Here is a 23,432-nt window from a genome sequence, read left to right as displayed (position 1 = left end):
GCACATATAATGTATATATGTATGAACCCTTGGGTGGGCAAAAGTAAAATTGCACTAATTTTGACGTTATTTTACTAATCACGTGAAAATAACGTTAAAAGTGGCGGAAGGTTAATCAGGCATCATGTGGTGGCGTTGATAGCCGAAAGACAAGGGCACATGCACCAATCAGCCGGTGTCCCGATGATTGAGTGTTATGTGTCTTATGTCCAAGGCTTGATGCAAAACTACTATCGAGCCGAGGGTCTCACCGGAAGCAGCCTCTCTATCCCTATGGGATAGAGGTAAGGCTGTCTACATCTTACCCTCCTCAGACCCTACCATAGCATTGCTATTGGTGGGATATACTGAGTACGATGATGATGATCCATTATTCTTATTTATTCAATTAATTAATATTAATATTAATATTAATAATCTTTTTATATATAGCGACTCCGTATTCCTTACCGCCTCTCAAAAACCCCTTTCCCACTCTGCTTTACACACACTTTCACCGTCCGATCACAAATAGCATAAAATTAACATAAATCGGTTATTATTTCAGCTTAATTCGACGCATATATAAAGTATTGCGATATATACCTTCGAAGTGAATTGGTGAATGCTCGTCGGAATTTGAATAGGTAACTTCCGGTCGGTTATATTCGATTAATATTATTATTATTATGCTTTCTGTTACAATTTTGTTATTCCGTAACTGTTTGTAGAGTATTTGAATTGGGATTTGTAAATAGTAAATATGACGTGTTCGTTATATACGAACGGTTTAGAGCCTATTTGTGTTGAACGGATGATTACGTCATAAAATGCAACGACGCCGATGAACGATTCAGCGAGTTGTGCATAGTAACTTAGTGACGCCGAATAATAATAACTTTGTCTTTAGTAGCATCGGTTTTGCTATCCAAAAGGGGTAGTTGCGCAACTTGTCGTCCGCTTACCTGACTTTCTGTTGTAATTGGATCATTTTATTTGTGTTATAAAACTATTTGATAACAGTACAATTTGCTTTAAAAATAAATAAAAATAATTGGAAGTAATTTTGTTCAATTAGGGTTTTGTGTTAGTTTTTGTTTGTTAGCTAGTGTTATACCTGGCGCGTTGCGCCGGGCACGTTGGTAAAATCCGGGAGATGATTTTGTAGGTCGCGGGTGTTGAGGCGGTAAGTCGACACAAATTCGGTCGGTTTCTGTTAAGTGTGTTATGATACAGGAACTAAAAAACAAAAATAAAACAAAAGCATATAAATTTGAGGTGGATCAATTGAGTGGCGTCAGTCGGTAACTCATGCGTTGGGAAGATCTGAGAATTACCGATCCCGGAAGTTGAGGCGGTGAGTCTACGCAAATTCGGCTGATTTCCGTCACATTGGCTACAGTACCGAAACTAAAAAATGCAGTGACTATACGCAAATTCGTTCGATTTCCATTATGTTTGTCACAGTACCGGAACTAAAACCAAAAAACAAAGAAAAACAAAGGAAATTCAAGGACTAATATGGTGTCGCCAAGTGGCCCAATCGGCACTTAGCGGCACCAAAGTTTGTAATTTTTATATATAATAATCTGAAATACTGATGATGATTTAGGTTTGATGTTAGTTTTTGAGAGTTTGTAGTCAATTTAGAATTTAATGCTTCATATTTTGTGTTTATTGTATAGTTATATGTACAGTTGATATTATGATATATGTCAATATGTGTACTGATGAAATTGAAGAACATAATAGTCTTTAAAATGGACATACATACGTACTCTCTTTGAATAACAACAATGGGGCCTACACTAACATACTGTTTATTATTTAGGTATGATATCATCTATAAAATATTTATTATTTAATTCTAGTTATAGAATCTAGGGGCCCATGCTCATTTATAATAATGTCAATACATGCATCAGGTGGCTTCTTGACTGGAACTATACACTTCATTGTACTGCCCTTTTGTTGATATGTTACATCTAGCATTCATTATTATAAGTTGTTATTAGAAATATATAATTGATGTTTGATCATGAATTAGTTTGTCGCATTCTCTAATTTGATGTGGGATGACATTAAACAAATGTAGCCATTTGCATGATGTTTTCCTAATGGTAAGGTTTGTTTGTTTTCTTGCTGAATTATCAACTTAGATTACTATTGTTGTTTGCCTTATTGGAACTTGCATTATTTTTTTTATCATACTGGATTTTAAACAGTTGCTGAAACCTATAAGTTACATATAGACAAATACAATCACAAAAGAAAATGCAAATATATCTCATATATGTTAATCATCTACAAGTATGCAATACATTATGTGTTTTCTAATAATGATACCCTTGATAGTCTAAACTTGAACTCATAATCTTGACTGGGCTGCGTTTAGCCTTATGTGCAAAGCTCGAGTTTGGTTTGTAATTAATTGTAAAATCTTGGGTTTTATCTGCTTATTATTGTTGTTATATTAATTGTTAATTATGTATACATAGTTATTAATAATACTATTATTGTATATTTGAAGTTTATAGTCTCATCACAATTTTATCTACTATTAATAAATTTTCGGCTGAGCGCATTGTTGTTCACATTTTAGTTTAGTTGTTCAAATTTACTTCTAATTGTTTTTAACTCAGTTATGTTAGTTCATCTATGTTCAATCGTTTGTTTACTGTGAACTGTTAGTTTATACTGTTAACGAACAAACATAAACAAACACGAACACATTTAGTTTCTTAAGTTCGTGAACAGTTTATTCATTTTCGTTCTTGTTTCTCTCTCCCACGGTGTATGATATGCACTATCTATCGGTCCTTATGTGGTTCCCAGTTCTCTACTTAAATCGGTTCTGTATTGTGTGTGTATGACAGTTAAGTTAATACCTGCAATCTATCAAAACGAAAGGAATATAGCAAGTTGTTTAAGATGATGGATCATAAGCGAAGTCCCGTGTCTATTGAGCAGGGTGTTCTTACTTCTTTGACACCAAAGAAGCACAAGGCTGGTTTGTCCGTTAGCTCCAAGGTTTAAGACTATAACTGTATCAAGATTAATTAGTTATTAAAATTTTTTTGAATGCAACGTTTACTCTGTTTCGATTTTGTTAATAGGAAAGAAAAGAGAAGATTGGTGACAGAATAGCAGCTCTTCAGCAGCTTGTCTCACCATATGGCAAGGTAAAAAGAATCCAAACAAGAAAATATATCATCTTGATACATTACATGTTTTCGAGGGTTTTATCTGGTTTAATTCAAGTTTTTTTATTAAATTAAATTGTAGACGGATACGGCTTCAGTACTTCATGAGGCATTTGATTATATAAACTTTCTTCATGACCAGGTCAAGGTATGCAACGATTGACTATAAAATTTATATTTGAATTATTGGAAACCGTCGACGAGACAAGCAATGTTAATATTATTCTAGAAAATACTAATGGACACACACACACACATCGTTTGGTGTAAACAAACCAAGCCGCTCGCGTGCTATTTGAGATAAGCTTGCTAAAAGTCATCTTAAAAGAGCATGGGCTTATTTCAGAGCTCTTTAAATACACGAGCTCGAGCTTCACATATCGAGCTATCATACATTAAATAATAATAAAAATAATTAACTAAGATATATAATTATCAAAATACAAGCAAAAAATTATAAATAAATAAGTAATAAATAATAAACAAGCAGAGCTATAAACAAGCCGAGCTCGAGCTCTGTTAAGTTAAACTTGGGTTTGGGCTCGGCTTGGCTCATTTACATTCATATGACAACAGATTTAATTTTTTATATTTTTAAATTTTGTTTTAGGTGCTGAGTGCTCCTTACCTTCATAGCAATCCAACAGCACAATCTCAGGTGATGTTAACATATTAGTTATCAGTAATTTAAAAATTAAAACAACCCAACAAAAAGTATATAACACACTGTTTATATACTTATGAGGATTATTTATCTATTGTGGTTTTTGTAGGAATATGACTTGAAAAGCAAAGGGTTGCGTTTGGTACCGCTTTCGTATACAGTTGGAGTTGCTAGCAGCAACGGGGCAGATATATGGGCTCCAATTAAGACCAATTCCCCAAAATCATGTAAGAGTTGATGGCCATGGTGGATATATCTAAACTGCATATAAGAAAACATGTAGGATATATATAATAAACTATTTGATATATAGAGGAAGAATTCATTCTTGGAAGGTTCATAACATATATGATACGAGAAGCATGTTAAGCGATTATTTTTAATTTTTCTTTTTTAAATGGGCAAATCTGCGGCGACTAGATTTCCCGCAATTATTTGTTGCTGAAGTTATTAGGGTTGGGTATGACGGTTGTTCCAATTCTCTGTTGGATTTGTTTTTGTCAAACCCAACTCTCAACCGACTGAAACACTGGTCAAACTGCTACGGACTTTTGTTGACCCGCAACAGTTGACCAATGTGGAGTTGGGTTGACTTGTGGCGGAAGCAGTGTCAAATGGCAATTGCGACAGGTGGTTATTAGCGCAAACATAAATCAAACACATGAGCCTAATCAATGATGAACAAAGGATGTGATTTTACCCACACTGGTTGCACCGCCGGTAGCCATCGGTGCCATGGCGGTTATTGGTAGTGATGGTAGCTACAAGTCCATATCCCTTTTACTTGCATCCTCCAAGTGCATTAAACATCATAATAGCGCAAATAATAAGCCCATACGCAACCATACTGTAAGTCCTCGTGACCCAACACATACAGAACTAAATAAAAAACAGAATCAAATTTTTTGATATAAACTGAAAGAATAACATAAATACTTCACATCTTCAACACATATATAGGATAAGTTTAAGCATTGATCTTGTAGCAGCTAATTAACATTGATTTACAAGATCGTAAAATACTATGTGCATTGATTTGTCCATCATATCTTGTATTTTCTTTAAGGTAACATTTTGAGCACGTCGTGTTTCTACATAAGCGGCTTCAAAATGATTCCATATATAGAGATGGTAAATGAAACTGAACACAACCACCGAAAGTCGAAACATTTAGAATAGATATCCAGGTATGTGACCATGTATGCAATTAGTTTCAAAAGCTTTTCACATGATAAGACGGATATGTTATTGACACCAAACCAATTATCCAGAAATTCATATCTTTTTACCCAAACTAAATCAATAAACATTTTCTTCTATCCGAGATTAATCTGCTAATTAATATTTTTTTAGTTTTGACACTTTTAACTTCCTTGTGTAGTAACCCCATATAGTATAGAAATTAAAGTAGTAAGAAATGTATTTTGGAATCGCAACGGTAATTCTAACAAGAACGGGTATACCTGATACTGATAAGCAATTAATTACCCGAATGACCTAACCATACCAATAATCTACTAATACTAACTCATAACTTTTATATTTCTAATTATAAAAGAAAAGTATAAAGAAGTTAGAACTTAAGTAGGTTGAGAAAAGAGACGTGGAGATCCCATGGCATCTTTCAAGAGCTCTTGGTCAACGACTTGCACTGATTTAACTGAACCTCATGATAAATAGAAGATACAACACAAACAACTTTGTTGTTTGTGATTAAAAGAGAACTTAATTTATAGTCATTTAAGTGATTACAAATCGTCATGAAGATAGATTTGTATCGTGCTTTTTATTCCGTCTCATAAACTCATCCATGAAAGCCTGAATCACCGAAGTTTGATTACCCCTTGGATCCTCACTGAGAGCTTACCTTTTTTTAAATTTGAGACCACCGGTGGCGATAAACTCAATTGAGATTATTAAAATCTAATAAACCAAAGAAAAATAATGACTGTCAGTCATCTTTCTTAAATGGTTATGAACGAAGTATTATCGTTTCATGATTATTATTACCTCGATCAAAAACCTAATTGTAACCTTTTGACAGATTCGAAAGGGAAATTTGGACGTGACGTTAAAAGGCACCCGGGGTAATCTTGATCATAACCTTTGATATTCATGAGCATATAATACATAAGACATAACATGCTTTCATTTACTTAAAACATTAACATTCTAGACCCAATGTAGTTAAGTAGAACTCATGTATCAACTTATTCAAACCAAGTAAACACAACATATCAAGTCTTGATTCAACACTAGTACGTCGAAATGCTCTAATAAGTGATGAACGATTGGTGCCATTGGTGCCATGGCGGTTCCCATTGGTGCCATGGGATAATCGTAGTAACCCTTTCGACCAAACACCTTCTTCTTAGCAGTCATTGGTGCCATGGCGGTTCCCAGTTGATTCTTCGCAATGCAACATGACGTTACACGGCCTTGACAACATGCAATGGCTTCCACCTCCACTGTTGCCATTCCCAAAAACAAAAGCATAAAGCCAATTATAACCGCCACGATTCGCTTATTATCACCACCCATATTGGATCTTCTTCTTGATTTTTAGTATTTGGAATGGAACCTAGTTTGTGTTTTTGTATATACATAATCCACATCTTTATATACATATATACATGCATACGTATATAGGATAAATTTAAGCATCGATTTACAAGATTGTAAAATACTATGTGCATTGATTTATCCATAATATTTCAAGGTAATTAACATTTTGTATATGTCGTGATTCTACTTAAGCGGCTTAAGGATGATTCCACATACCAATCACAGACGTTTGTTTGTATTCAGGTGCATGTATGAGATGAGTTTTAAAAAATTTCACGATTATATGACGAGTATAGTATTAGGTGAAACCTGACCCAATTATCAGAATACTTTAAATCCCTTTAACCACACTATATCCGTAAACATTTTTTTTAGAATAGATTAATCTCCTAATTCAATTATTATTTAGTTTTGACATTTCTAATTTCTTTGGGTAGAAAAATTATATAAAAATAAAAGTAGTAAGAAATGTATTTTGCAATCTCAACATGTAATTTTAGAAATTTTTTCAGAATGAAAAAAAAAATGTACAAAGAAACGGTTTCTAAAAAATAGAAAGAAAGGTTTAGGTTTTTAGATGATCAGTCATTTGAAATGGCGAAACACGCCAAGTTTCAAAAATTGGTAGTCAAAAAACATATAAAATGCGTACATTACAACTTTGTATTCAGTATTAGTTAGTCATTGAACGATCTAGCCCCCATAGTAGGGTGTGACACATTACACATAAAATTAATTTATATTATCGGGTGCTACATACAAGTGTCGCAATCAAATTTGTCGCAATCCTTCGATGTTATTGACGTTAACATCGAGAGCAGGCAACTTGAAGTCAATTTCAATATCTTTGAACACCTTTATCATCTCTAAAATCAAATCGCTTCTCCTTTTCCAACGTTGTGACATATGGTGATGGTTTACCACATGTTTAGGCCACAATACCATCTTTAGCGTATTCATATCCTCTACGCCTTTAACAACTACGGTTGGATCACCGAACCAATAATCACCCTTGTTGCTAACATATCTAAAAGTAGATAATATATCATTGACTGTTAAATACGATTATAAAAATGAAGATAAGTTTTGTAGTTTGTTTACTTACTCTTTCATCAGTTTTCTCATTTCGTCAATCTTATCCCGCGGTGTAGAGATGCTGATGGAAAATTCGATCTCATCTTCCATTGCGGGGCTACGACTCAAGTTACCAATCGATTTGGTAGCTAACACGTTGTTTGGGTACATAACTTTCTGGTTGTCTGCTCTCATGAAGACTGTGGTAAGCATATTCATCTGATCCACTATCATCTAAAACCAACAAAGACAAGATGGACATGCGATTAATGAGTTAAAACATACTTTGTGTTAAAACAGTTGACCTTTCTAACCTAGAGAAAACAAGCATTCTTGGCTTTAATAAAACACACATTTTATTCATTTCTTTAAATAAATAAATAATCTTAGTTATGATCACATAAATATTAATATTAATGTCATACCAGTATAAATATTTGAATAAAACACTTTTAAAGGTTGCATGCTCAAAAAATAAATAGTGTCCGTCTTTCAACTTGGATGACGTGTTACTTCTTAACTTTACTTTTTAATTAGCTCATTCGAGACAAAATAAACATGTTCATAAGTAAATTAGTGAAAAGATTTAAATTTAAATTATATTTTGGTTAAATGTTTACCTGCTTATCGTCGATTTCACAACGATCACCAACATCAAACGGATGCATCACAAACAAGAAAATGACGGCCTCGAACGTTGACTTGCATGTGTCACCGAACACGAACACGACCAAAAGCAGTTGTGAACTTAAGAATATAAAGAAATGTGTAGTTGCCACTTTTAGTATAAGAAGCCAAATCACAATTATTAAGATCCCGACAACTATGTTCAACATCTGATGTAGTTTGCTTACAACTGTCTTTGTGTCGTTGAGTGATAGTGCAAGCGCTTTGCGCTCTAGGAATACATTAACCTAAATGATAAAAGTAATATATTTTAAACAAACCAATAAACCAAATATTTTTCAACCAGACCCTCTTCACTTATGAAGTTATGAATGGGTCGATACATGTTATTGTTAATCCCTAACGAGTCAAATTGGATAAGCGCCTAAAATAACATAACTTTTAATAGCTTTAGATAAACACGAATAACGTACCACCCATATTTTGAGAGCTCCCCTGTTGAGTCCTTTTGATTCACATTCTCCACAAAAAAGCCGCATTGCTTTCAAAGCTTCAACTTCTCTCATAAAACACATCAAATCCTCTAAATAAATGCGCCTGCCCAAGCAAATTACAAAAATGGTGAAGAGATCGAGTATAATACTATAAGTTATGGTATCTAGATGTGAAGCTTGGGCCTAAGCACGCTTATTAAATGAAGTTCAATACGGGCTCAAGTAGTATTTACGAGTGGCTCACGAGCAACACGGCTCAATTACAAAATATTGAATCTAGTTAACTGAAAAAACCTTTAAAGCTTTAGGGCTGTCACTTTTACTCGAAATCCGAAACCCAACCCGAAAAAACCCGTACCCGAACCCGAACTAACCCAAACCCGATAAAACACTAACCTGAACCCGAACCCGAACCGAAGTAATTCGGGTTGGTTTTTGGGTTTGATTTATAAGTTTCAGGTCAACCCGAATAAACTTATAGTTTTGAAATTAAATATATGTTTAGGTATAGTAGACTTAGTCTTAGCCACTAAAGTTATCAAAATCTGACCGTAATCGATTGTTGTCATTCCAACTATTATGGATCGATTGTTTATTGTTAATTATGTTTCTCGTTTATTACTAATAGCAACCGTAATCGAACAACCAAATCACGTCCGATTGGTGAAGATTATGGTTCGAGTTAGTTACTTAGTTTTATTCTTCTTTTTAATTGTTTATCAAGTTATGTTGGTTTATTAATTGATTATTTGCGTTACGAGCAAAGAAGAATATGTTGTTTTTTTAATATTGAAGTTTTTTTTAAATTTTTTTGTTTTTTGCTTTGTATTCTAGAATACTTAAAATCCGAATAAATTCAAAAAACCCATGAGATTTGGGTTGAGTTTCGGGTAAGATCTAAAACTTTGAAACCCGAAGAACCGACCCGAAAAAACCTGAAACCCGAAAAACGAGAAGAACACCCCTGAAGCTATATAAGAGATTTTGTTATGCGATTAACTAACTTGAAGGGTAGCTAACACATTGTTCGGGTGTTATGCGATGAACACCCTAACATTAAGCAAAGACCAAGAACTTACGTGGACCCTGGCTTAGCAACATTATTGAATATCCTCTTGGCTGCAATTTTAGCCTGCTTCTCGTTCGTAATTTGCAGAGCGAACTCATCCTCATCGGCCCCAATCGCACCCTCATCTAACGTTGACAACACACCCGTATGAACAATACTCATCAGTCGTTTCATATTCCAAGCAGATACATTCTTCTAATTCAACCGATGCAAATGATCAATAGTAATCCCCTCAAGAAACCTCCCGCTTTTCTTCCCATTCTGATATTCTGCTTCCTCGTGTAGTACTTTTTGTTGAATCTTGATCAAGGGTGGCCCAGATAACGACTCAATCACATACTGGTTGAACAAAGATTCTTGGATCCGATCAAAAAACGTGCTCACGTGGAACGAAGAGGCGAGTACTTTAACCAACAAGGTTTTCAGTAACCAAACAATCGTACCAACCAAAAAACAAATCCAGACCTTATTGATATACGGTAAAACATGTCGCCCGACTCTACTCAAACGTTCCACTTTTTTATCGAATATGAATTGCCAAGCGATTAAAACCAACGTTAACCACACACAGTTTTGAACCGCATTTCGCAACCCATAGACAAAATAAAGCACTCGTTTCGTAACACAAAGTTTCGCTCTATGAGTATTACGATAACGCGTATCCCCCAAGCGGATACCAATCTTCCGCATACTAAAACGAGTAACATAACCCCCCATTTCCATAACACGAGGTCAAACAATTGTTTATGTTTTAGAACCGGAAGGGTGAGTGTGCAGGTTGACGCGGTTAGAAAAAAGATGAAACTAAAGAGCTGAAGTAATGTCCATTTGCTAAACCTGAATTGTTTGTATTCATCGGGCAAATCATCGACAACAAACTGATCATCATATTCATCTATTTCGCCTTTCTTTACAACTCCAGATTTCTTTGACCGGTGTAGTACTTCTGCAAAGTTTCTGTGGCTCTTCGTACTACACTTCTCAATGTCTCCTAGTGTTCTTTTGTCGAAAACCGGAGGACGCGACATGGTGTTGCTGGAACTGAGCTGCAACTGTGCACATGCATTAATAAAAGTAAAACCTTACCAACAAAAGATTGCATGGACGTACGGATCAACCTTTTTATGTCTTTGTTTCGTGACTCATGTGAAACAAAGTGTAGATGTGTGATACCCGTTTACCCACATGCATTGTATCCGTAAACACTTTCCTTCTTCTTTTTTTTTTTAGATTAATCTACTAATTCAATCATTATTAGTTTCGACATTTCTAATTTCTTTGGGTAGAAAAATTTTATAGAAATTAAAGTAGTAAGAAATGTATTTTGCAAACTCAACATAATTTTATAATTTTTTTTAGAATGGAAAAGAAAATGTTTAGACAAAGGGTTAATAAAAAAGAGAGAAAGTTTTAGGTGATTTGTCACTTGAAATGGCGAAACACATCAAGTTTTAGAAAGTGGTAGCTAGCTTTAGTTAGGTGTAGGAATGAGCAAAATCGGTACTGGTACCGGTACCGAAATCGGTACCAAAGTTTTGAGTTTCGGTACTGGTATGGGACCGGTACTGGTACGGTACGAGACCGGCATTTCCCCGAATTTTTACCTTCAATTCCGGCCCCATACCAAAACCAAATCAAATATTTCGATACCAGTACCAATAATTCGCGATTTTTGGGACCGGGACCGGTACGGTCCCGATCTCATCGCTAGTTAGGTGAGCTGACATGTAAACAAGTGTTTCGCCATGTCAAATGGCAAAACTGATGCATTTAGCTTGTGATCGCCATTTCAGATAAGTAGACATTTATAGAAAGAATTTGGACAACAAATTTAATTGCACGAATTAGTTGGCATAAAACAAAGATGGCAGGCGACAAAAACTAGTCGCCCACCCCTAAGACCATGTGTAGTGGGCGTGGGTTGGGGCGAGGAAGGGCGCAAACACCGCCCCCCAGGCGATATTTGGGCGATTTGGGGCGGGGGCGGGGTTTACTTGTCGCCTGGAAGAAGAAGAAGAAGAAGTTTATTATTATTATATTATATATTATTATATTACTATTGTATATATATGTTTATGTATATGTGTTGTTTGATATATATATATATATATGTATATATGTTGTGTGTGTGTATATTGTATATGCAAAATGAATCCTAGAAACAACCCGAACCAACCGAACCACCCATTCCATCCTTTCAGTCAACACCATGGTTCGCAAAACCAACCGAACGTGAACTTTCAATGGAACCCGATGAACCTAAACCAACCGAGCTATCCGTTTCAATTTCCCGACCCGAACCTAAACATGTACGCCAACCGAGCTATATGTTTTTTTTATATTTTTAGTTATGTATTTTTTTTGTATTTCTTTTTAATTTTAATGCATTTTTATTTAATTATTTGAAGAAATTGGTTTTTATTTGATTAGTTTAATTATAAAAAAATAATAATAAAAAAAGATACTGTGGGCCTAACTTGTAGCCCCTACACCATTACACCCCAAAAATAAATTCGCCCCATTTGCTGACTGGACGCCACGTGTCACAATTCGCCCCCATTTGTAGCCCCTCCACTACACATAGCCTAATCCCCCCTTTTGTCCCCATGTTACTCGCCTACTACACCTGGTCTTATATATATATGATCAAGAAAAATAAAAATTAATCATAGATCTTACACCGGGTACCTAACTTTACAAATTAGATAAACACCTGATAAATCATCTAAAATCTCCTAATAGCAGACTTTTTGGTAAGAAAGCAACATAATGATGTCATAAGCATTTCATTGAACACCACCTTGTAAGCACACTTAGAACTGCATCCATTTATGTCATTATAGTTCCAAATATATACAAAGAAATTCAGTTTATGAAGAGTACCTTTTCATTAGACGACAACAATTAATATAAGCATGACTTTCTCTCTGTTTGTTTGTTGATTAGGGTGAAATATATGTTTGCTTTGCTGGTCCTCGGTGGGTGAGATTAGTCCGGTTGTGGTCCGATTATGGTCATCGTGGAACTGTGGAAGCTGTATTATTATTGTGTAAAAACTGTGGTGGCAAAGTCCTATTTGTAGTGAAAGAACTTAATTAGGAGGAAAAGGATATGTAAAATTTTAGGGGGAAAGTAAATATATTAGAGGGAAATATTTGGGGGTCTAACATTTTCATTGGGGGCTCAAGTCATCCATAGCCTATTGTCACGTATCAAATATTTAAAGATTGAGATGCTTAACTCGTCCCGGACTTTATTGAGCACGGCCTCAACGGGAAAGAAGGCGTACATGCCTAGTCATGCTTGCACGACGAACGCATCGTTGGTTGAGAGCTGTTACCGCTCGCCTGATGAGTCCAGGGCAGGACGAAACCAGCAAGCCCTAATTATGAGCGGACCGATTGGCTGGCATTCGGGCGCCACACGAAGTCTGGGAGGATAGCTCCGTGACCTTATGCTATTATATATATGGATAAAAAAGCAAATGCTAGTGTCACAAAAGGTTTTTTTTAAACAAATATTTTGGCATTTTATATAGTTACTTCAAAAGATTATATAGTCTATTTATTTGGTTCAATGGCTTTGATCAACTATCTCAACTCTCTCTTTTCATGTTTGCCGTTGTCTAAGTTCAACTCTCCAGATTCAAGATAACAACTTAACTTTTTTTATCCCCTATTAGACTCTATATTATGCCCTTAGATCTACCGCCAGAGATGACATTGAAAACAACCATACTTTCAGGCGCGTTGAAGAGCATCCGAAAGAAAGAGAATCACAAGAGAGATCTGACTGCAAGGGTGCTATTATTTGGGTTCTTGTGTCAACTTTTGAGCTATTTCCTTTTACTTTTAGCGATAATTTTAAAGCTTAAATACTTAGATTTTTAAAAAACTTTCATGAAGCTTTAATATAGTATTTAATTCTTGCGGGGAAGAACTGATAGCGTACATTGTGAAAGTAGATAATGAGGTTTTTGTTTTATTAATGAAATTTTATATTCAACCCTTTATCTTTTTGTAAATATATACCAACCCTTTAGGTTAATTTAAAAATCCAATTTTGAAAAAAAAAATCAGTTTTAGCATATTCAATTTAAAACAAAAAACCACCCAGCTATTAAAAATCCAATTTAAAAGAAAAATTCATCGCGTTTATAATGTAACTAGTATTTGGAACCCCGCGGGGATGGTCGGCCGATATAAGTCAAATTTAATAACTCGAATCATGCCTATGAAGCTACATATTTTCTTTTGGCTTTATGTAGGTCACCACAAAACCATTGTAAATGCATAGAAACTTTAAAAAAATAATACCACTTGACACATGAAAGTTCCTCGTCTTAGATTTAAAAACTTTGTAGAATACCGAACATTATGAGAAACTGAAGACACTAAAACACATAATAAAACACACACACATTTAGTTGACATACCATCCAAACTAATAACACTTATACAATAACAAATAAGATGAAGATACATATTTATTATCACAAACAGGTAATGGCATGCATGTTTAAAGAACCCATTTATAAAACTTTAAAACAAAAATTCTAGAAAAACAATAACATGACTAAATCATGCCCACGTTTATCAACAGAACCATAGAAACCAACAAACAAACCCAAAATCTAAAAGACCACTAACAACTAATTGTTTAAAAAGAGGAACACTCAAATGAGAAGAATATAAATGAAAAATCATATCTACTTGCTGAGAAAAATATCAACCTGAACACACAAATGGCACAATGCAAACAATCACTATCGTGTACGTCTGCAAGACCACCGCCAACCCCAAACCAGCACCACCAATGGTCTGAAAATCGAATATTATGGGATGTATCAGAGAGCGATTGAGGAAAGGCGACGGGTGTGTGTGAGAGGGCGCAAGCGGTGGGAACACACATCGATCCGCCACGCCATGAACAATCACAGTCACCATCGTCTAGCGATGTCGCCTAGAGTTCCTAAATGGAGCCAACACAACAAAATTGTCCATCCTCATAAACAATCATCGTGCTTCGTCGCCTGGGGTGAACCTGGCAACAACACAACAGTTAAATCCACCACTGATGAGATCACAGAGACACCTTCGTTGTCGCCATAGACGACCGGTAATGGTCATTCGTCGGATGAAACCACTGCCAGGAACCGCCGGCAAACAATCCCTCTCTCTGCTAGAATCACCATCTCTGTGTTATAACATTACGATTTGCCGGTGGATTACAAAGATCTAACATAGAGAAAGAGAGGGAAACCCTTACGTGATATGAGGGTCAACTGTATTCTAAAAATAGACACGTAGAAGACCAAGGACACCTGGCAGATAACCTCAATGACGTAAGATAGGTACAAACATCAAAAGCAGATAGTACAAAAGACACTGCACAACTTCAGCCATAAATATAAATTCTATGTGTTTTATATTTTTTTATTTTAGTTTACTAAAATAATTAAGTATTCTATGTGTTTTTTTTTTTGTTTTTTTGTTTTAGTTTACTTTTGTTTCAGATATTATTTACTTATACTAATTTATTAATAATTTCAATACATTTTAATAAATAATTAAGTATTTAAATATAAACAAAAAATGGGTGATGGTATGGAAAATGTAAGCATGTTTGTATGGTTGGAAGGGAAATGAAGGGTTCTTAAGTATATGTATACGGACTTGTTAATGATTTTGTAAAATAAACGAAACATAAACGGCGTATACGTACGTGAACGACAGACATGAACTTACATGATATATGAACTAAAGATAAGTAATTAATTAATAATTAAAGGTAACGTTTAAAACGAAGATATGAATTGATTATATAATTAAATTTCAATTTTCTGATTAGGTTATTAGCAATGTTTTCATAAGCGGACCGGACACCGAACCGGATGGCCTACCGGTTCAACCGGTCGGACCTGCCGAACAAATTTGGTCAAAAAATGACGGATCAACTTTAAAAAAATGATTTTTTTTCAAAAAAAAAATATTTTTTTTCTTAGAAAACCGGTTCAACCGGCTGAACCGGTTCGGACCGGCCGGTTCCCTGTCAGCCGAGCGTACTATGTAACCGGACCGGTCGGTGTACCGAATCCCGGTCAGACCGGTTCGACCGGCCGGTCCAGTCCGGTTTCAACAACATTGGTTTTTAGTAAAGACTTATTAATAAAAATAAAATTGAAGCTTAACACCAGCAAGGGGCTCAGCCCCTTGGACCCCTCTAGGGGTTGCCGCCCCTATAACCCCGCTGCTAGTGGCGCTGCCCCCGGACCCCTCTAGCTAGGAGTTACAATAACTTAGAAGCATAGTATAGCTAGAGCCTAGAAGTAGTTAATTGATACTATGATTAATACACAGTTAGCCGTGCACAACTCAAGAAGGGTATATATAACAGTAAATTCAGAAAGGAATAGCTTACAAGTAAGTTTTTAGCCCCATTTCCTTGTTATGTTTCGGGCATGTGTACATACTCGATGTGATAGTTAATACACTTACCATAAGTGGTAAGTGTATGCCATATATATGATTTATGTGATGTTATTTGAGGTTATGAAAGAATGCTTGTCCGTCGAAATACCAATTTTTTGTTAAAGCAGTTATAGTTATAACTAGTTTAATCTCATAGTTGTAATACCACATAAGGAGTGTTAAATATAGTTATAACTAGTTTAATCTCATGGATTATTTGTTTTTAACTTGCAAGTGCACTATAATATAGGAGGTTTATTTAGGTTTTGTTACATGTATATATATTTTGAGGGTTTTTCTCCATCTAATTACCAATTTTTTGGCAATTTTTGGCAATCGCTTTTACATCCTCATATAATTGTGTTTCTTAAAATTTCAAGTTGATTTCCCTCAAAACCATGCTCCTAAAAATGACCAAGCCGAGTTCAAGCTCAAGGAAGCTCACTCGTATAAAACCTTGAGGTTATTTATCAACTCACTGGCTTAATTAAGTATTGTGCCAACTTCGAGTTCAAGGTAGCTTGTTCGTCAAAAAACTTGAGTTAATTTGGCCGAAGTTACACCTTGACCTAATAGTCTTAGCATAATGTAAAACTTATAGAGAACAATTTATTCGTTTACGTTTCGCAACTATGTATTCAATACTAGTTTGTCATTGAACTATCCGGCCCCCATAGCAGGGTGTGACATATTACACATATAAAATTTATTTATATTATCAGGTGCTACGTATAACCATATATCAACAAGTGCCACAATCAAAATTGTCACACTCCTTCGATGTTATTGATGTTAACATTGAGAGCGGGCAACTTGAAGTCAATTTCAAGATCTTTGAACACCTTTATCATCTCTAAAATCAAATCGCTTCTCCTTTTCCAACGTTGTGACATATGGTGATGGTTTACCACATGTTTAGGCCATAACACCATCTTTAGCGTATTCATATCCTCTACGCCTTTAACAACTACGGTTGGATCATTGAACCAGTAATCACCCTTGCTGCTAACATATCTAAAAGTAGATAATATATCACTCATTGTTAAATACGATTATAAAAAATTAGGATTGAAATTATAACACGATATAAGTTTTGTAGTTTGTCTACTTACTCTTTCATCTTTTTTCTCATTTCGTCAATCTTATCCCGCGGTGTAGAGATGTTGATGGAAAATTCGATCTCATCTCCCATTGCGGGGCTACGACTCAAGTTACCAATCGATTTAGTAGCTAACACGCTATTTGGGTACATATCCTTTTGGTTGTCTGCTCTCATGAAGACCGTGGTTAGCATATTCATCTTATCCACTATCATCTAAAACCAACAAAGACAAGATAGACATGCAATTAATGAGATAAAACATTCTTGTGTTAAAATAGTTGACCTTTCTAACATAGAGAAAACAAGCATACGTGGCTTTAATAAAAACACACATATTATTCATTTCTTTAAATAAATAAATAAACTTAGTTGTGATCACATAAATATTAATATCAATGTCATATCAGTATAAATATTTGAATAAAGAACTCTTGAAAGTTGTATGCTAAAAAAAATAACTTAGTCTGTTACTTCTTAACTTTGCTTTTGAATTAGCTTATTTGAGACAAAATAAACATGTTCATGAATAAATGCCTCCATAGATTTAAATTTAAATTATATTTTGGTTAAATGTTTACCTGCTTATCGTCGATTTCACAACGATCACCGACATCAAAAGGATGCATCACGAACAAGAAAATGATGGCCTCGAATGTTGACTTGCATGTGTTACCGAACACAAACACGACCAAAAGAAGCTGTGAACTTAAGAATATAAAGAAATGTGTAGTTGCCACTTTCATTATAAGAAGCCAAATCACAATTATTAAGATCCCGACAACTATGTTCAACATCTGATGGAGTTTGTTTACAGCTGTCTTTGTGTCGTTGAGTGATAGTGCAAGCGCTTTGCGTTCTAAGAATACATTAACCTAAATGGAAAAAATATATATATATTTTAAACAAATCAATAAAGTGAATATTTTTCAATTGGACCCTATTCACTTGTGAATTTATGAACGGGTCGATTCAGGTTATTGTTAATCCCTAACGAGTCAAATTGGATAAGCCTAAAATAACATAATGATGTGCTATGAAATACACATATTTTCGTATTTGTTTTTTCAAGCTTTTCGGCGTGTTTTAGCATTTGTTTGTCCGTTTTTTATGGTGTTTACATGTTTATGTTTGATGTAGGATTATGGGTGATGAGAGCATGGAAAACAAGTCTTAAAGTGAAGGATATCGTTCACCTGAGGATTGAATCGACGACGATGCGCGTAAACGAGTTTTAACGAGTAAAATAAGCAAAAAGCGAAGAATCGAACGTCCATGGACCTGGCCGCGCTACGCGATCAGGTCAACCCCTCTACTCGCGCAACGAAGCGCCCTAGGGGTGTCCCATATCACAAAAATCAGCCAGCCACGACTAATTTTTCATATATGGGCCTTGTGGGTTTGGGTTTTGACTTATTTTGACTTGTTTATCAAGTCTTCCAGTAAAGGATATCGTTCACCCGAGGATCAAATCGAAGACGATGCGCGTAAACGAGTTTTAACGAGTAAAATAAGCGAAAAACGAAGAATCGGACGTCTAAGGACCTGAACGCGACCAGGTCAACCCCTCTACTCGCGCGACGAAGCGCCCTAGGGGTGTCCCATATCACAAAAATCAGCTAGCCACGACTAATTTGTCATATGTGGGCCTTGTGGGTTTGGGTTTTGACTTATTTTGACTTGTTTGTCAAGTATAGTGATCTATATATAGAGTATAAACCCTATGAACGAAAATATACTTCATCTCAACCATCTCATATCTGTTCTAGGGGAGAAACCAAGAAGGAGGAGCTTACGGTTCTATCTTTTATCCTTTGGTTGTCGGTTTTGCTTGTTTTAACGTTTGTGAGTTCGTTTTTGGTTTTTAATCATTCAAATCTTTTGTAATCCGATTTATATGAACATGCTTATCACATATATATATATATATATATATATATTTGCTACTGTTCATTGATTATGATTGGCTAGATTGGTTAGAATCACCTAGGTTTGATGTTTTAACGGTTTAAATTAACTAGTTTATGGTGCTTAACAAGTGGTTGATTGTTTATCTATTGTAAAGTTCATATTTTGTGATATTATTTCGTGTATACCCGCTGCCCTAGATGTGTTTTAGGTTGCATGTGCCCCGTGTGATTAATTATTGCATGAATTAGTTTCGTGTAGTTGTTAATTACATAGTTCGGTTAATATTTTGTGTGTTGATTGAGTTTGGTAGACGTCACCATTAGGGTTTATGTTCCTTAAGGCATTCAAGTCAGTGAGTTCACCACCTTTGAGTTGGACCAAGACCTTAGGTGTCGGCTTATCTTGCTAGTTAGTTGATCGGGGGTAGTCGTTGCGAGACTAGGTGCAGTTTTCCCATTGTCGGCTAAGTTAAGTTTTTAAGTTGAGTATTTTGTCCTTAGTATTGAATTACCCCTATTCTCAAAGGTTTGTAATATTTCGAGCCTTAGTGAGGTCTGTAACTTAGACATGGAGCAAGTGATGAGTTATTAGGGTACGTAGATTAAACCATGAATTAAAAGCTATCTAGACGTTGTTAGGGTTTTCTGGTAAAACCGGCCAAAGGGACCTAGTGCCTTGGCCTCACCTATGTTAGCCCATCTTTAGAACCCTGGTTTCAACCACATGTTAAAACATGTGTCATCTTACGACCGTTATTATCGTTAGGTTTCACCGTTAGTTAAGTTAAATTAGTTAAGTTAGTGTTAAATAATTAAAATAATAAATATATTATTTAGGTAGGTCTTAGATTAGGGTTAATTATCTTAGCCGTTCTCACGTGTCTTTGTGTTCGACATCCGGACTTCCATTAGACTGTGCTGTCGCGATCGGTACACTTGCCATTTGTGGAAAGTTTAGTTAGTATTGTTTGGTTTTATTAATTTAAAGATTTGTGTGAATTACGTGTTTAAATTGTGCATTATTTATATATAGCTTTTCGCACATCACATAACTTTTAATAGCTTTAGATAAACACGAACAACGTACCACCCAGATTTTGAGAGCTCCCTTGCCGAGTCCTTTTGTTTCACATTCTCCATCAAAATGCCGCATTGCTTTCAAAGCTTCATCCTCTCTCAAAAAACACATCAAATCCTCTAAATAAATGCGCCTGTTCAAGCAAATTATAAAAATGGTGAAGAGATCATTAACATGAGTATAAGACTAGGTTATGGTATCTAGATGTGAAGCTTGGGCCTAATTCGTTTATTAAATGAAGTCCAATACGGACTCAATCGTTATTTACAAGTGGCTCACGAGCAGCTCAACTCAGTTACAAAATATTGAATCTAGTTAACCGAACCGATGAACACCCTAACATTAAACAAAGACCAAGAATGTACTTAAAAGGACCCTTGCCTAGCAACATTGTTGAATATCCTCTTGGCTGCAATCTTAGCCTGCTTCTCGTTCGTAATTTGCAGAGCGGACTCATCCTCATCGGCCCAATCGCACCAACATCTAAAGTTGACAACACACCCGTACGAACAATATTCATCAGCCGTTTCATATTCCAAGCGGATACATTCTTCTGATTCAACCGATGCAAATGATCAATAGTAATCCCCTCAAGAAACCTCCCGCTTTTCTTCCCATTCCGATCTTCTGCCTCCTCGTGTAATACTTGTTGAATTTTAATCAAGGGTGGACCGGATAACGACTCAATCACATACTGGTTGAACAACGATTCTTGAATCCGATCAAAAAACGTGCTCACATGGAACGAAGAGGCGAGCACTTTAACCAGCAATGTTTTCAGTAACCAAACAATCGTACCAACCAAAAAACAAATCCAGACCTTATTGATATACGGTAAAACATGTCGCCCGACTCTACTCAAGCGTTCCACTTTTTTATCGAATATGAATTGCCAAGCGATTAAAACCAGCGTTAACCACACACAGTTTTGAACCGCCTTTCGCAACCCATAGACAAAATAAAGCACTCGCTTTCGTAACACAAAGTTTCTCTCTATCATTATCACGATAACGCGTATCCCCCAAGCGGATACCAGCCTTCCGCATACTAAAACAAGGAACATAACCCCCCATTTCCATAACACGAGGTCAAACAATTGTTTATGTTTAAGAAACGGAAGTGTGAGTGTGCACGTTAACGCGGTTAGAATAAAGATGAAACTAAAGAGCTGAAGTAGTGTCCATTTGCTAAACCTGAATTGTTTGTATTCATCGGGTAAATCATCGACAACAAACTGATCATCACATTCGTCTATTTCACCTTTCGTTACAGCTCCAGATTTCCTTGACCGGTCGTAGTTTTCGTGGGTCTTCGTACTACAATTCTCAATGTCTGGTAGTGTTCGTTTGTCGAAAACCGGAGACGGAGAACGCGGCATGGTGGTGGTACTGGAACTGAGAGGAATCGATCGGTTAGTGCGTAGTATTAATCGGAAGTGCGTATATAGTGGTGTTGTGGTGCGTCAATGTGTGGTTGGTTTGGTGGTCATAAATCAAATCAAAGCTACCACTTAATAAAGTAGTAACAAGGTATATGGACATGTTTTTTTTCCGAGGTGATCGAAACACCTTCAAATCAAAATTTAAAAGTCAAAAAAGTTTAAATTTTGAAATGTGACATGCAATATTCCTCGAATGTTCACATAGGTGTCACTAATATGCACGTGGTACTGTCGTAAGACCACTTTTTGTTCTAAATTATTGTATTATACTATTAACTGTTGAAATTAAATGAGGGACAAATTTCCACAACAGTTCATTTTCAGTGAGAGAGATTAATGTCCCTGCCGACGAGTTAGTAACTTAGTAGGCACGGGTTCAGGCCAAGCGTCTTTCTCTAATTGGTTTACTAACACGTCGTCGGGAAATCCTAATGTTTCGCCAACGGCGAGATAGTTTATGGACAGAGTTGGAAACAAGAAACTGAAGGACATTTTTGAAATCTCTCTCTATACGTGACTAATTTGAGAATTTAAAATTAACCTACTAAATATACAAATAACTAGACTAATCACAATTTTGATTTAGTGTAATTATGATTTATGAGATAAAAAATAGAGAGAACTGTCATGTCCGTCCATGTGGTTTGATCACTTTTGTCATTTTCGTTCAAAAGAATTATTTATCGTCATTTTCGACTAAAAGAATTATTCTAGAAAGTTATGTTCTTGTGGTTTCATTTTCTTGCCATTTTAGTCCAAATCACTAACTCCTTTAGTTTTATTCTATTAAGTTAGCGTGAGATGACAAAATACTCTTTAAAATAAATAGAGTAAACTGTCGTTTATGTCTTTGTGGTTTGCTTATCATTGCCATTTTCGTCCAAACAATTTTTTTAGCCATTTTCGTCCAAACAGTTTTGGAAACCATGTGGACGGGAATGGCAAAACAATTTTTTTTTTACAGAAATGGCCAAGGTAAGCAAGCAAACCACAAGGGCATAAATGGCAGTTTACTCTAGTTAATTAAGAAACCATCCGATGTTATGAAAACTATTAATTTCAACAACCATCTGACTATACTAATAAAAGAAAATAATGAGGATGATGTGGCAATCCCACATTCATTCTAGGCATAATCTCTCTTCTCATTCATTTTACCTATCTATGCGTTATGGAGCAAAACCATATTAACAAATCTAACTATACTAATAAAAGAAAATAATGAAGATGATGTGGCAATCTCACATTCATTGTAGGCATAATCTCTCTTCTCATTCATCTTACATATCTATGGGTTATGGAGCAAAACCATATTAACAAATGGGTTATAATTTTCTTTCTAATTCTCTAATTTATAATCTCATTCATTTTAACTATCCATTGGTCATGGGCCAAAATAATTTTGACAAATGGGTTATAATTTCATTTTAATTATCTAATTTATCATCTTATTTATCATGCATATCCATGGGTTATGAGACAAAACAGTTTTGAGAAATGGGTTATAATTTCTCTTTTAATTCTCTAATCTCTCATCTCATTTATCATAATTATCCACGGGTAATTGGTCAAAACAATTTTTGCAAATGTTGTATATAAAAAATCAAATTTGTAAATTTGAGATTTTAATTTCTTATTGTTTATACTATATATATTTTATCTTCTTTTTACCTATAATTCTGTTTATTTCTTTTAGATAATGGATATTTTTATTTTTATTATTTGACAAATCCCGTGCAATACACAGATTCAAAAGCTA

At 35.3% G+C, this 23,432-nt stretch overlaps 1 protein-coding gene and 2 pseudogenes across 3 annotated transcripts; 1 reads left to right on the top strand and 2 right to left on the bottom strand.

Moving 5' to 3' along the window:
- The first annotated feature begins 448 nt into the window (after window positions 1-448).
- LOC143537337 (transcription factor bHLH153-like) lies at window positions 449-4,237 on the top strand. Its single transcript, XM_077031127.1, has 6 exons — window positions 449-626; window positions 2,856-3,009; window positions 3,096-3,161; window positions 3,265-3,330; window positions 3,793-3,840; window positions 3,956-4,237. The coding sequence occupies exons 2-6, from the start codon at window positions 2,911-2,913 to the stop codon at window positions 4,082-4,084; spliced, it is 408 nt and encodes a 135-aa protein (XP_076887242.1). The 5' UTR covers window positions 449-626; window positions 2,856-2,910; the 3' UTR covers window positions 4,085-4,237.
- Window positions 4,238-7,024: 2,787 nt separating this feature from the next.
- Window positions 7,025-12,415, bottom strand: LOC143537350 (mechanosensitive ion channel protein 6-like; annotated as a pseudogene). Its single transcript, XR_013136039.1, has 6 exons — window positions 12,389-12,415; window positions 9,686-10,721; window positions 8,586-8,709; window positions 8,106-8,399; window positions 7,517-7,719; window positions 7,025-7,438 (listed from the first exon to the last, which is right to left on the bottom strand). The product of XR_013136039.1 is annotated as a mechanosensitive ion channel protein 6-like (transcript).
- A 4,027-nt stretch (window positions 12,416-16,442) lies between these two features.
- On the bottom strand, window positions 16,443-21,610 carry LOC143537351 (mechanosensitive ion channel protein 6-like; annotated as a pseudogene). The gene is made up of 5 exons (XR_013136040.1): window positions 20,599-21,610; window positions 20,242-20,362; window positions 17,826-18,119; window positions 17,258-17,460; window positions 16,443-17,159 (listed from the first exon to the last, which is right to left on the bottom strand). The product of XR_013136040.1 is annotated as a mechanosensitive ion channel protein 6-like (transcript).
- Window positions 21,611-23,432: the final 1,822 nt, after the last annotated feature.

Source organism: Bidens hawaiensis, unplaced genomic scaffold (assembly GCF_021521415.1).
Source record: "Bidens hawaiensis isolate Kalapana, Puna unplaced genomic scaffold, B.hawaiensis_p1.1 tig00011184_1, whole genome shotgun sequence".
Taxonomy (NCBI): domain Eukaryota; kingdom Viridiplantae; phylum Streptophyta; class Magnoliopsida; order Asterales; family Asteraceae; genus Bidens; species Bidens hawaiensis.
The sequence above is the reverse complement of the archived record's forward strand: the minus strand, read 5'-3'. Positions and strand labels throughout refer to the sequence as shown.